This window comes from Aedes aegypti, chromosome 2 (genome assembly GCF_002204515.2).
Source record: "Aedes aegypti strain LVP_AGWG chromosome 2, AaegL5.0 Primary Assembly, whole genome shotgun sequence".
NCBI classification, from domain to species: Eukaryota; Metazoa; Arthropoda; class Insecta; order Diptera; family Culicidae; genus Aedes; species Aedes aegypti.
Genome location: NC_035108.1, coordinates 156,467,750 through 156,483,695, shown reverse-complemented (window position 1 = coordinate 156,483,695; position 15,946 = coordinate 156,467,750). Strand labels below are relative to the sequence as shown.

The following is a 15,946-nucleotide window of genomic DNA, read 5'->3' as shown; positions in this document are numbered from 1 at the left end:
TTGTTTTTTTTTTCGAAATGACATTTTGACTGCTAAATTTTCGAACAAAATTGTGGGAAAATAAGGATTAACGCTTCTACCAAATAATGTCAATATTTTTTGCAACTAGATCAAAATGACGGAAAATGTAATATTTGGTCATAAATCAAAATTTAAAATGGAAAATTAAAAAAGAAGATCGAATATGGTTGAAATACTGCCTAAAACGCGTCCGTCGAACGTCGACCAATGGAGAATAAATGGTTGACTTGAATGAAATTGAAATTTTCCATCAGAAGGCTAAATTGTAGGTATGTTTGGCCGAATGGACATTTAGCATAAAGATGATAGGCTCAATAGGCTGTTCTTCTGAGTTATGCTGTTAAAGTAGTTATTAGCACTAAGCTTCTTATATTTCAATCAAAATTACTTGGACATTCTCATGATTCACTTTATAACCATGTGAGTCAGTCGAATTTTCATAAATTATGTAATAAAAAATACTTTAATACCGCGCACATTCTTGTCAAATATAAACTCAGTGGCTTTCAACATACTTTTTGCCGAAGTGAATCAAAAGTGCCAAGGAGAGGATCCGACTCCCCACATTTCTTTGAAGAAAGCATCAGACGACAAGCGAGGTTTTCCCATTTAAGAAAAACGTTTCTACTGAAGAAAATTTCAAAATTTTAGAATCAAGTAGGTGGAGTGCAAAGAAATGGTGCCGTTATCAAGAAACGCGGAAGTTCTTTAAGAAGCTCAACGCATCCCGCAAAGGCTTCGTTTCGCGAGCTGAAATGTGCAGGATTAAGGATGAGAGCATCTTGATGGACGGATGTGAGGTGATGGAAAGGAGAAAGTAGCACTACGACGAACACCTGAATGGCGCAGAGAACACAGCCACATAAGGTCAGGTCAGTGAAGGTGATTGCTACGTCAGCACATCGGATAGTGGAAATCAACCAGCTGTCACGATGAGGGAAGTTAAGGATGCCATTTAACAGCTCAAGAAACAACAAGGCCACTGGCAAGGATGATATCGGAGTCGAGCTCATCAAGATGGCTCGGAGAGGTTAGCCGTTTGTTTGCATCGGCTGATAGTCAGAAAGTGGGAAACGAAACAGCTATCGGAGGAGCGGAAGCAACGCGTTATATGTCCCATCTACAAAAAGGACGACGAACTGGAGTGTGAAAGCTATCGTGCAATCAGTTCATGGGAAGTTATCAAGCAGGTTTCATCGACGGTCGCTCGACAACGTGGGGCAAATCTTCCAGAAATGCCGTTGTGAGTACCATCTGTTCATCGATTTCATACGATAGTATTAACCCTGTAGAGCTATAGAAGATCATGGACGAGAACAGCTTTCCCGCTGTCCAGCTCACAGGATTCATTAAAGCAACGTTGAAGGGTGTGCAAAACTGCGTGAAGACTCCAGTTTGAGTCCCGTCGGGGACTACGACAATGTAATGGACTTTCGTGCCTGCTACGCTTGAAGGTGTCATACGGAGAGCCGGACTTAACGGTCGAGGCACGATTTTCACGAGATCAATTTATTTGCTTCACGGACGACATGGATATTATTGGAAGAAATTTTGAAACGGCGGCAGATTTGTTCACCCGCCTGAAACGCGAAGCAACAAGAGTCCGACTGATGGTGAATGCGGTTTGAAAAGAAAGTACATTTAGTCGTGAAATACGAAGGCGCATCATCTGTGGAAGTCGTGCTTACTATGGGCTCCAGAAGAAACTGCGGTTAAGAATGATTCACCCCACACCATGTGCAAAACCCTCATAAGACCAGTAGTCATGTACGGGCATGAAACATGTACGATGCTCGAGAAGGACCTGCAAGCACTTGGAGTTTTCGAACGTTGGGTGCTTAGGACGATCTTCGGTGGTGTGCAGAAAAACGGTGTGTGGCGGCGAAGCATGAAGCTCGCTCAGCTTTACGGCGAACCCAGTATCCAGAAGGTGGCTAAAAAGCTGAGAAGATACGATGGGCAGGGCATGTTGCAAGAATGCCGAACAACAACCCTGCAAAGATGGTGTGCTAGATGGATTGACCAGGTACCCCAGGACCTGGAGAGCATGGGTCGCTGTCGAGGATGGAGAGAAGCGGCCATGAACCGAGTAAATTGTCGAGGTTTTATAAAGTTAATTAATGTAGAATCAAAAACCTTACCAAAAACATAAAATAAATAGGGAAAGTCTACCAGTTATTGCCATAGTGGTTCCCTATTTGGTCATATGTGGAATTTTGATAATTTTCACATTTTAAATCTTTTTGAATGCTTTAACATCAAGTTATACCTTAAATCTAACTACAACACACACAAATTTTCAAAATTTGAAGACATTGATGTAATCACGTATGGCTAAATGGGGAACCACTATGTCCATAACTGGTACACTTACCCTAATTCATTTTGATTTGATTTGAACGATAAACTAGTACAGGTCATATTCGAGGTGCAATGAAAAATAAAAAAAAACAAGTTATATGTTCCAGTCAATTGGCCCTAGCGTATCATTAGATAACCAGAGAAGAATGCTAATTTCCGGAACAAGCTGTATGTCACCTCACATAAAATCATCGGAATATCGTAGGTTTTTTAGTATAGGAAAGGATTGTTCATGTAATTCAATTCACATGAAAGGCAAACCTTTTTTGCAAAATAAAATTCCTCGTATCACAACCTGTTTGAATTAATGACTCCCGCATTAGTTCGAAAAAGGAGCTTTCCAGGTATCCATATCGTCGAATATTCATGCATCATATAACACTGAGTGGCAATAATTCTGCTATAATTAGAAATTGTGTTTTTATCACAAATAACCAAATCATTGATCAATTGGTGTTTGCCGAAATGAGTATCAGTAAAACGCAGCGCACGCAACCAATAGCTACAACTCAAATCATCGGTGACATGACCTTAATCATTGGCAATGCACGAAAGCACACAGAACCAATTTACCCGAGTATTTGCCATACCGCATATGACGGGTGCAATTGGAGGCACAATGGCATAAATATTTAGCCAAATGGTAAATCCGCCATGTGTCATACACAAGTTTTCAAAAATGGCAAAAGGTTTTTGTGACTATGGATATTGTTGGCATGTACGCAAAATAAATTAAAGGTGATTTTTATTTATGTAAGCATTCTTTTGTTTTGAATTGAACACAGAATATGGAAACAGAAGTTAGTACTATATCATTTGATCCCAACTCTCGATTACTTTTCCAAATCGACGTAAGTACCGATTTTGAGGAAATTAATTAAGAATGATCCCAACCTCCCTTCTAAAACTGTTTTCAAATGATTCCATTTTATGTTATTCCAAATTATATGCAAAAGACTTTTCTAAAGTTACTATTTGAAAGGCACTTTGTCGCTACCATTCCTGCATGTGAACTCAATCAAAATTTAAGGAATTTAGCCGGAAACCGTATTCTATTCAACAAATTGCAAAACTAACATGAAAAGGGCTCACTGATTTTTCAGGACTTAGTTACTTTGTTCGTTTTAGATGCATAACAATATGTTACATACCGTGTGTTTAAAGATGCATTGAACTATCTGCCTTTTGAAAACAAACCGGTGGTGGATTACGGGAAATGCTCACTAGGCACGTATCGAATCCCGTTCGTGAAACTCACTCCCATCTGCCCGCCAATTACTTACCCACACCACAGAACGCGATGCTCATATTCGCGCGGACCTATCTATCGATAGGGTTTTGCAGGTTGATTGCTTTTCCCACGACCAACCACGAGTTTCGTTTCTCTTCCGTCCGTTTCAGATATGCGTTTTCGGGACAATAGCCAACATTTTGAATGTCATCGTCCTGACCCGCAAAGAGATGAGCAAAATCCCCATCAACCGCATCCTGAAGTGGCTCTCCGTGACCGATATGCTCGTAATGATGGAGTACATCCCGTTTGCCTTCTACATGTACTCGATACTGCCAGGTAAGTGGATTGGAAGCAAATTGTTGCACTTGAACTGTATTGTCCGGCCGATTAAGCGCCAAACCGTTAATCCCGGTCTCGAAAGGGGGAAAAAACGCGTGTGTCTACCAAAATTCGAATCTCCTTGGTCATTTCACGATTGAGTTAATGAAGTTGAAATGTGCAGAGTGTTGTTAATGTCGCACATGTGTCTGTAGGTCATAGGTTTCTTAAATTTCCGGTTGCACGACCCATCTAGCTATCAAGTTCATTTTTCGAGATCCAACGGAGAATAATATTAGTTTAGACAAAAGAAACATGTGAAACAAAGCTATGGTTTTATTTTTTATGAAAGATTCAATATTTGACTATCATATCGTATACTAGTCAGAAAAAAAATATAAAAATAATAGATCAAATGCAGATAGTCAGAATGTTAAAATGAGGAATTCTTGAAGGATATTTCTGCCAACTTTACGAAATTTTGTGTTTGTCGTTGAATATCGAGTTTACCCTTTGTATTGAAGAGCTTAAAAGTTCTTATCTTTGAATAAAAATTTGATTTTCACGAAGACGAAACATATCAATGCAATGTGTGTCAAAATATAGTTCCCCCTTAGCGTTTCCTTCTTCTTCTCATAGCGATGACTTAAGCTTTTAATCAATTGCTGCGTCCAGAGGCGAATGACACCAGTTAAAACCTCTATAATAAATAATAATAATAATTGCTGCGTCTTGAAATATTCAAAATGGTTATTCTTTGCTTTAAAGGCAACAAAAGCTCGAAGATACATACACTAGTACGACCGACTGCATACTAAAATTACAGTTCAAGAGGCTTTGCCCCTTCTAACGATTTAATTGACTAAACTTAGTCCAAAGCGAAGTTAAAACAATACTTCGGGATATTATGTTAAGAAGGAAACTTAGGTAATTGAATGTATTAGTGAAATTAGCGCATAAGAAATTCTCTGCAACGGTCTACAAACATGATTGACGACAATAAATAAATAAAAAGTACATTCGTTTCATGAGTTATATGTTTTCTACTACATGTACCTGTATCAATAGGATGAAGAATAGCAATGTATAATGTGTTTATTATAGTATAATCCTTGCATAACATGATTTATGCTGAAAAATTATCTAGACTGAGAAAGCCATAAAATCACAGTTAAAATCATTTCAGTCGAGTATCCTAGTTCGTGATAATTTTAGAAGTTGCAGTCCATGCAAAATCTCAGTCAACAGTACCTCTCCAGATCTACTTACTTTGGTTCTGTATAGGATATTCAACACAGAGGCGCGTCCACATTCAATACCATGGGAGAATCGATGGCAAAATCTTCATGTCCAAGGATGTCCAGAAAAATTTTCAATCGTATTCTTTAAAGCAAAATGAGATAGACTGTTTTCATATCGGTCATTGGCATAAGACTGAGAAAGGTTCAACATTATTGGTTTGATCAACTTTATTAGTGATTTGTTATTTAATCAAAATTTATATCTTTTTTCTCGAACCAATTCACTTAGACAGATTTGACAAAAAATAGAACAAACTGCAAAACTCAGCGTCTTGTAATTTTGCTCCTTTTATCCTTATTAGAACATACAAATGCTATGAATCTGGCCATTTTTATTCTTTTTTATGGATTCTTCGCAGAATTTTGAAATAAATATTTCCACGGTATCTTAACAGAACTTACAGCAGTGCGCTGGTAGCAGATCTCGTTTTGGAAAATTGGTCTATTTTTAATGCAAGTCTCTGAAGTTTTATTTTAACTAAAATGGTCTATACAACCACTCTTTTTTTTAATTTCTTTATTAGTATCATTCCAAAAATTACATTCATTTCTTATATCTAGGTGTTCTATGTTATTAGACAACACTATCATCCTAATTTGGTAAAACAAATTTCATATTTTATTAACATTTTGTTAACAACATATTACATTTCATTTGCCGTAGCTGTTCAGATTTTTTACATGTGAGTTGATTTCACCTGCTTATAAAGAAAAAAAAAACGCTTTGAATTTACTTAACCTAAACATATAACGCATTAATCGTGACAATAGAAGATTGTAACGGTTTTTGCCTGAAATTATTAATTATTTTATTTGACATTTGTTCCAATGTTTCAACATTGGATATTCTATGTAACTCATTGATACCAGGGAGGAAGCATCAGAATAATTTTCATTTTTTTTTTTTGAATTCTCTGCAGAGCTTTCTTCCTGGTATTACAACAGCTAGTCCATATTGGTACAGGCTATTGACTGGCCTGAAAATTTGTTTGAATATCAAAAGCTTGTTCTTAAGACAAAGTTTTGATTTTCTATTAATAAGGGGATAGAGACATTATACATATTTGTTACCTTTGACTTGAATGCCCTGAAAGTTAAATTCTTATCTAGCATGAGCCCTAGATACTTAACTTCAACTGACCAATTTATTGGAACCTCTCTCATCGTGACAACATGTCTACTTGAAGGTTTCAAATAAAGAGCTTTTGGTTTATGTGGGAATATTATTAGTTGAGTTTTGGAAGCATTAGGAGAAATCTTCCATTTTTGCAAGTATGAAGAAAAAATATCCAAACTTTGTTGCAATCGACTACAGATGACAAGCAGACTTCGTCCTTTGGCAGAAGGGCCTGTGTCATCCGCAAACAAGGATTTTTGACATCCCTGAGGTAAGTCAGATGTGAAAATATTGTATAATATTGGTCCCAAAATGCTGCCTTGAGAAACACCAGCTCGAATGCTTTTTTTATGTCGAATGCCTTTTCTATGTCTAGAAGAGCAAGACCAGTAGAATAGCCTTCAGATTTGTTGGAACGGATCAAATTTGTTACACGTAAAAGTTGATGAGCGTGTCGAATGTCCTGGCGGAATCCAAACTGTTCATTGGCAAAAAAATGAATTTTCGTTGATGTGGGCCAGCATTCTGTTCAAAATAACCTTTTCAAAAAGTTTACTGATGGAACAAAGCAAACTGATTGGACGATAGCTAGAAGCTTCTGCAGGATTTTTGTCTGGTTTTAAAATTGGTACAACCTTAGCATTTTTCCATTTGTTAGGAAAATATGCTAATTGAAAACATTGGTCAATATATCAACTAAAAATGATAAGCTACTTTCTGAAAGTTTCTTGATGAGGATGTAGAAAATTCTATCATCGCCAGGAGCTTTCATATTTTTTAATTTTTTAATAATAGTTCTCACGTCTTCCAAATCAGTCTTACAGGCATTTTCGAAACCATTCTCTTGATTGAGAATATTTACGAAGTCCTGAGTAACTTGATTTTCAATTGGACTAGTAGGTCCTAAATTAAAATTGTGTGCACTTTCAAACTGCATAGCAAGTTTTTGAGCTTTTTCGCAATTAGTTAGTAATAATTTGTTATCCTCTTTCAATGCCGGTATAGGCTCCTGAGGTTTTTTCAAAATTTTAAATTATTTCCAAAAGGGCTTAGAGCCAGGGTCCAATTGAGAAATTTTATTTTCAAAATTTTTGTTTCTTTATTGTGCAAAACGTTTCTTGATTTCTTTCTGCAAATCCTGCCATATAATTTTCATAGCAGGATCGCGAGTGCGTTGAAATTGCCTTCTCCTCACGTTTTTAAGACGGATCAAGAGTTTAAGATCATCGTCTATAATAACGGATTCAAATTTTACTTCACATTTTGGAATTGCAATGCTCCTGGCTTCACTTTCATTTATTTAGTTATCATCTAAACAGATAACACTGAATCAACAATTTCACGCCACAATACTCGATTCGTGGCCGCATCTCTCCATCCTCGGTTCTGCCCCACTAGGGTTTTGGTACCGTGAGTACCGGTACCTAAAGTACCGGTACTACCTACCATTTTTTGGTACCGTAAAACGGGGTAACTTTGATAATGCGGGTAACTTTGATAGTGCGAGACCCACAACATATTAAACGAAAAAAAAACGAAATTTCTGTCAACCAGTTAAGAAAAGCGAATGCAATAGTAAAGAGTATTAGTATGACACTTCATATCAAAGCTATTTTCGTTGGAATCAAGTGCATTTGAGGATTTATATGCAAATTTTAAAAATTTACAAGATTTCAGCGTTTTTGCACCGTTTACAAACTATGTGTTCTACGATCACTATTTGATGAAGTCATAATGAATTCGTCACTTATCCATAACAGCCTTGTTATAGTAGAACATAAATTCGGTCTCAAATCTCTTAGCGAAATCCATTTTTTCAAACTGGGACCATTTTTGTAATCTAAGTCAGAAATTTCCATATAGCGTTAAACGCCTAGAGGTATGTAACGCCCTATAAATGTTCCGTAATTCAATAAATTTTGTTCGATTATCAAAGTTACCCCAAAACAGAAAACCGACTTTCGATTATATGAAAAATAATATATCCATACAGAATAAATCTTTTGGCAATCTATCAAGTGCAATCGATAACTAGAATGTCAGTACTTGTTTTAAAAATATAAAATGTAATTCTTTGAAACAGCATGCATATATATTGAAGTTTTCTTCCAAAAAACTATCAAAGTTTCCCCGTTTTACGGTACCGAAAACATTGAACTTGAACACGCTTTGCATTTTTTAATCCTACTTTATGAATGGAATGGTCAATAAATTATTCATTTTGAACGATTTTTTGCACCACATTTACGCAATACATCTGCAACTTTTTCGACTTTTCTAGGAAATGATCAACTGTGGATGGTGAAAGGGCAGATTTGAATGAATGGACCACGTCAGACAAAACTAGAATTTCTACACATATTTTAAGTATTTCATTAGCTTTAAAGTCAGAACGGTTTACTAATTACTAATTTAAGGCCATATTTGGTTAGTGTGATAATTCATTAAATTGAAGAATAGCCTTCAGCAAACTTGCGTTTATTAACGAATTTGAATAAGTTGCAATTTTTTTGTCCATGCTGTATGCTTTACATTTATTGCAAAAAAATCTCCCAATACCGGCATTTACCGGTACTACCGGTACTATGAGTGACAGTACCGTAGAACCGGTACTCGTCAATAGGGCTCGGTTCTAGGAACCCTATGCCCCACGCTCGCCAAATCGATACACACTTGATCCGCCCAACTAGCTCGCTGTGCTCCACGCCTTCTTGTACCAACCGGATCCGAAGCGAACACCACCTTTGCAGGGTTGCTGTCCAGCATTCTTGCAACATGCCCTGCCCATCGTATCCTTCCAGCTTTGGCAACCTTCTGGGTTCGCCGTAGAGTTGGGCGAGCTCGAACCTCGAACGTATCCCCGGCTATCGTAACACTGCTACCTATGCGAGCCCTGTCGCGCTCACCCCACTAGCTAGCATGTACTTTGTCTTGGACGCATTCACCACCAGTTCAACTTTCGCTGCCTCGCGTTTCTGGCGGGTGTACAGGTCTGCCACCTTTTCAAATATTCGACCGACAATGTCCATATCATCCGCGAAGCAAACAAATTGTCCGGATCTGGTAAAAATCGTACCCCGGCTGTTGAGCCCGGCTCTCCGCATAACACCTTCTAGCACAATATTGAACAACAGGCACGAAAGTCCATCTCCTTGTCGTAGTCCCCGGCGTGATCCAAACGAACTGGAATGTTCGCCTGAAACCTTCACACAATTTTGCACACCTTCCATCGTCGCTCTTATCGGTCTCGTGAGCTTCCCGGGAAAGCTGTTCTCTTCCATGATTTTCTATAGCTCTACGCGGTCGATACTGTCGTATGCCGCCTTGAAATTGATGAAAAGGTGATGCGTTGGAACCTGGTATTCACGACATTTTTGGAGGATTTGCCGTACAGTAAAGATCTGGTCCGTTGTCGATCGACCGTCAACGAAGCCGGCTTGATAACTTCCAACGAACTCGCTTACGATAGGTGATAGACGACGGAAGATGATCTGGGATATTACTTTGTAGGCCGCGTTTAGAATGGTGATCGCTCGAAAGTTCTAACAATCTAACTTGTCACCTCTCTTGTAGATGGGACATATTACCCCTTCTTTCCACTCCTCCGGTAGCTGTTCTGTTTCCCAGATTGTGCCTATCAGCCGGTGCAGACAAGTGGCCAGCCTCTCCGGGCCCATCTTGATGAGTTCAGCTCCGATACCATCCTTACCAGCAGCTTTTTTGTTCATGAGCTGGTGAATGGCATCCTTAACCTCACTCAAAGTGGGAGCTGGTTGGTTTCCATCCTCCGCAGTACCGACGAAGGCATTTCCTCCGTTGTCCAGACCTTCATTGCCTGTGCTCTCAGCGCCATTCAGATGTTCGTCGAAGTGCTGCTTCCACCTTTCGATCACCCCACGCTCGTCGGTCAAAATGCTCCCATCCTTATCCCTGCACATTTCGGCTCGCGGCACGAAGCCGCTGAGCTTCTGATAGAACTTGCGTGTTTCTTCAGACCGGCACAGCTGTTCCATCTCCTCGCACTCCGTCTCCTCCAGGCGGCGTTTTTTCTCCCGAAAGAGGTGGGTCTGCTGTTGCCGTTTCCGTCTATAACGCTCCATGTTCTGCCGGGTCCTACGCTGCAGCATGACCGCCCACGCTGAGTTCTTCTCCTCCAAAATCTGCCTACATTCCTCGTCGAACCAATCGTTCCGTCGACTCCGTCCCACGTACCCGGCGTTGCTCTCAGCTGCATCGTTGATGGCTGCTTTCACTGTTCTCCAGCAGTCCTCAAGAGGGGTTTCATCCAGCTCACCCTCTTCCGGTAATGCAGCCTCGAGTTGCTGCGCGTATGTAGCTGCGACATCCGGTTGCTTAAGCCACTCTAGGTCATACCGGGGCGGTCGTCGGAACCGTACGTTGTTAACGACGGAGAGTTTTGGGCGCAGTTTGACCATCATCAATGCTCCTGGCTTCAACAATGGAATTTGTTAAAGTTTCAAGAGCATTGTCAATATCAAGTTTAGTTTGTAAAGAATTGTTAACATCAAGATTGGAGTCAATATATGTTTCATGTATATTCCAGTCGGCTCGAAAATGATTAAAAAAGGAGCTAATAGGATTGAGAATTGCTTCATGGGATATTTGAAATGTAACAGGGACATGATCAGAATCAAAATCAGCATGAGTAATCAGTTGGCTATAAAGATGACTAGAGTCGGTTAAGACCAAATCAATCGTAAATGGGTTTCTAGAAGAGGAAAAACATGTAGGGCTATCAGGGTATTTAATTGAGAAATATCCTGAAGAGCACAAATCAAATAAAATTCTGCCGTTGGAATTACTTTGAGAATTATTCCATGACCGATGTTTGGCATTAAAGTCACCAATGACAAAAAAATTGACTTATTGCGAGTCAATTTTCGCAAGTTAGTTTGAAGAAAATTAACTTGCTGCCCAGAGCATTGAAAGGGCAAATAGGCAGCTACGAGAGTATATTTTCCAATCTGTGTTTCAACAGAAACACCTAAAGTTTCAAAAATTTTAGTTTCAAGTGACAAGGATCGTAAATGGATCAATAGTAGAAAAAAAAAGAACAGAAAAGTACTGTTCTAGTAGCACTGATAAGTACCAATTTGAATTTTTACACTGAAAAATACTGTTTTTGTAGCAGTGAAAAGTACTTACCTACGTAAGAATAACTCATTACCTTAAGAATACACGTCCAATTGAAACACTATATTTCAATTGGACGTGTAATCACTGAGATTTGGACAAAACACTTTTGTATGTTTTTAAGGGGGTGAATCCAAACTTTTACATGGGAGTGTATGAGCAATTTATCTCAGATCTTTTATAAAATATTGGGTTATAATTATGTTTGAACCATTGAAACAAATTTGAAACAGCCTATGTTATTATGACTGATTTTGTTTTAACTATGTTATAATTTGATCCATCAACTCAAAGAGCTTCTTGATACAATGTCGTTGTAATTAACTGGTCGGGTATCCATTATTGTTTTTTTTTCTTAATGGCCAAGTAAAATGGAGCAAATGTCAAAACTGAAATAGCAGTTTTCTGGTTCAAAACCGCCATTCGGAGAAAACATTATTTGGATACATTACCTCTTATTTGAAACCAAAACTTATTCAAAAATAGAATTTTTATGCTATGTATCTTATGTATCTCAATAAACATTGTGTAACCTTGAAATACAGATATTTTAAGAAAGGACTTCGTGTTTTCACACATGGTTTTTGCTAAATTGCGTGGTAACAACCAAATAAAAGCTTATATTGGTGATTACTGTATAACAATTTGTTACTTCTCTTTATGTCGACAAATGCAGAATAGATGAACAACAACCTGAGTGTTTGTTTCTATAAATTTGCATTTGATAATTCAATTGACGCTCGATTGACGTAATTATAAAATAGATTGCATTTCATCCATAATGCAGCATTTAAGAAGAAAGTTCACTCTTGCATGCATCCCGCCCTACATTATGCTTTTGCAGACAGAAAATTTCTTCAATATATGTACTGATTGAATCATGTCCGTCGGTAGTTCTACTAGGAAACTAATGCTCCCGAATAGGAATGCCCAACATAATAACCGCCATAACAACAAGTGGATGGGGTGGCGGACGCCAGTCTGATTTGCATTAGATTCCAATTTTCCCGTTCCACCTTTTTGTCGATATTTCCCATCACTAAGAGGGTGTACGCGCACTAACAGATTGCGATAGGTAAATTCGAAAAGCTCTTTTTGTCAGTTGCAGAATTTATCGCCAATGGGATTCTAAAACGGTTTTTCAATTTCGAAATCGGTTAGGGTCACAATGATTGGCTCGTTGAAGGTTTTAGAAAGGCTGCTAATGACAACAGCAATTATGGCATTTAGGAACGGTTCAATAGGATTGTCCTGTCAATTAAGCAGGCTATCAGATTTTGTCGAACGACTGGCTCGGGGTTGTTTTAATCTAATTAGTAGAACAATGAAGCAACCGGTGGTATACATTTTAACAAGGCTTTGTCTCTCCCCTTTTCAGATCGACAAGACTATCCATACTCATGGGCAGTGTACCTTATGTTTCACATGCACTTCACCCAGATTCTGCACACCATTTCGATACTGCTCACTGTGATGCTGGCCGTGTGGAGATACATTGCTATCAAGTAAGTATGTTACGAGATTAATTTCATCATATTTATGATTTTAATGATTTGACTATCGGTTGCGTCGGTTTCAGTGTTCTGTGGTTCGTTTCTCTTGTGCCAGTCTGGCCAGACATAGGGTTGGCCTAATGATCACGAAAAGTCACGCTGAGGGGTTAAGTTTAAAACAAAAATCCAGAAAGGGGTCGTCCATAAATGACGTAGCTTTTTAGGGGGGAGGGGGTCTTCATGAATTTGTGACGATGTGTGACGAGGGGGAGGGAGGGGTCCTAGCTAGTCGACGTAGCATTTTGAATCATGTCGGTAAAAAGAGAGGCGCAGAAAAAATGGCATACAATTATTTTTTTATCAATCTTTAGTTTTGTTTGACTTATAAACTTGGGTTATAAAATGATGATTCAGCTTTAAAACATTCATATGACAAGATTGAAAAAAAAAACTAAGAAATTTTAGATTTTCTTGATAAATGCAATCAAACATATTTTTCAAAGGCTTAAATAATTATGTAAATATTAGAGAATATAATATGCTCTTTTTGGCAAATAGAACATGAAACAAGATATTTATACCGTGTATTATGCATTAAATGTAGCAGGAGATCTCACTCAATCATCTTATCGATTTATTTTGATGTATCAATGCTCTTGATGGAATAGCCTGAATATTAATAAGGACAACAGATTCGAGTGTTATCGAAATTGCTATATAATTCAATTTTATTGATAACTCGGTAATTTGATTTTTTTTTATTTAACTGTTTGATTATAGGTTGTGTAGGTTTTTAGTATGAAGATCGATAATGAAGTTCAGCTGAAATATTAATAGAGATAAATAATTTGTAAAATAATCTCTAAAATTTTCTAAGCATTCCAAATATTTCAAGTGTAATCTTTTCTATATCTGGCCACTAATTGCTAAATGGATTTGAATTTGGATAATAATGACGAACATTCATTTCGAATTAATATATTTTATTGTTCATTTTCATTGAAATCTATTTCCTAACCAAGAATAATTAAAAAAATCCTCTAATAACGAAATGTCTGTTCAATAAACTAAAAAATATATTGTACCTTAGCGAGCTTGATCAATCCAATCAATATTTTTTCACATTTTCTATAATAAACTTTAATACAATTTAGCCTATATTAAACTGGACAGTACAATTATGTAACAGGAAATATGTTTATTTGAAACTGTTTTCCAAATTACTTTTGAGCGCTACTGTATATCAAACTGTTAGATTAGGTTATCCGTACATTTTAGTCAGTAATTAATATTTAATTTTGTATTGAACTTCTGAATTCCAATATTTTGTTTCAAACCTATCGCTGAGGCAAAACAAATAAAAAAAATACAGAGGGGGAGGGGGGGGGGGTGCTTGATATTCTACGTATTTTCCAAGGGGGAGTATCAGCATTTGTGACGAAATGCTACGAGGGGGGAGGGGGTGTAAAAAATCAGTGAAAAAATGCTACGTCATTTATGGACGGCCCCATATCTCAAATGACTGTTGAGCCATATTCAGGCAACAGGTTCCATTTGTACCGATGTGCTATGTATCCTAATACTGTATGCATTACACCTAATTCGTTGCTCGAAATAATACCCCGAAAGTGTCATCTGCGTCACAACACCACCAGGATAATCATCCAAAATATCTTTCCCGGAACAATAACGTACCATAAACATGGGCCATAACGGCGAATCCAGTCCAGCAGCGTTTAATTATCCGCCTATGGCACAACGATAATTGACAGTTGCCATGACTTGAAACGCAAATTCGTTCACACGGGACGCGGCTCTTCCCGGGGGACATGGCTAAGAAAACTAATTAGCATGCGAAATACACAGTAAAGGCTTCTACCGTGGTGTTATTGTTGCTCGTTCAAATTCGTCATCCTGTTTTCGCCACTTGAATTTGAGCCTTTTTGTTTATTAAACATAATATGATATTATATTAACAAAATAGATATTATTTACCATATTAGATTAGGCTGATACAAATATTAATTTTCTTTTATGTCACCCCCCCCTTCAAAAATCCGAAAATTTTGAAGGGGAGAAAAAAAAACAGATTCATCATTTTTTGACATCAGTTAGAGTTTTTCATTTTTTAAAGTAAAAAACAAGTAAAATAATGATCCAGAAGACGATTGAAAAAAGTTTAAGAACTATCGTTAAAAATAAAAATTTGAAAAAATAACTTTTTTTTCATTTTTATTTTTTTGTTCCTTATTTATTTTTATCCCCCCCTCGTACCTTCCAAGTGATCTCGGACATAAAAGAAATTTAATATTTGTATCAGCCTTATTGACCATACAACTTTTCATAGTTTTTTTTTTCTCAGAAAAATCAACTTATTTATTTCGCTTAATTAATTCCACATCAATCCAGAACGCCCTTTCCAACTGAGTGCTCCTCCATCGGAATAAAATACTATAAAAAGATATCCACCTCGCTAGATGACTGCGGGTGTTTTCTTCTTATCAGGACATCGTCCATCTTCAACGCATCTTAATTGTGTTCAACTATTTTCCCCATTACTCCTGCATTTCCGTTCTTTTTTTTTTCTTCTCGTTACAGACACCCGCACGGTTCATTGGCCGTCTACGCTCAATCTAATTACAGCTATGCAATCCTGTTCTGCTACATCCTGGCGCCGATCCTTTGCATGCCAACGTACTTCGTCTTCACGATACGGCAGACGCATGTCTTCGAACACGATGCCCACGTGCTTCTGTATCACTTGGACGCCGACGAGAACACTTCGGTCTATCGGTGAGTGTCTTGACAGCTGGCGCATACCTAGCTACCTATGCTTGACTTGTTAAATCTGATACCTTAACGTTGCTGTTGCTGGGATAGGGCAGTGTTTGCCAACCGGTGGTCTAAGGAAACTCTCAGAGAGGCCGTGAAGCTGTGGATCACCGGA

At 37.9% G+C, this 15,946-nt stretch overlaps 1 protein-coding gene across 1 annotated transcript in view; it reads left to right on the top strand.

The window, feature by feature from the left end:
• Positions 1 to 15,946, top strand: part of LOC23687733 (G-protein coupled receptor daf-37) — a 511,826-nt gene that overhangs the window by 454,159 nt on the left and 41,721 nt on the right. Inside the window, exons 5-7 of the mRNA XM_021842903.1 lie at positions 3,784 to 3,952; positions 12,885 to 13,011; positions 15,598 to 15,792. Of these exons, the coding sequence (XP_021698595.1) occupies positions 3,784 to 3,952; positions 12,885 to 13,011; positions 15,598 to 15,792 (491 nt within the window). The remainder of the gene's footprint in view (positions 1 to 3,783; positions 3,953 to 12,884; positions 13,012 to 15,597; positions 15,793 to 15,946) is intronic.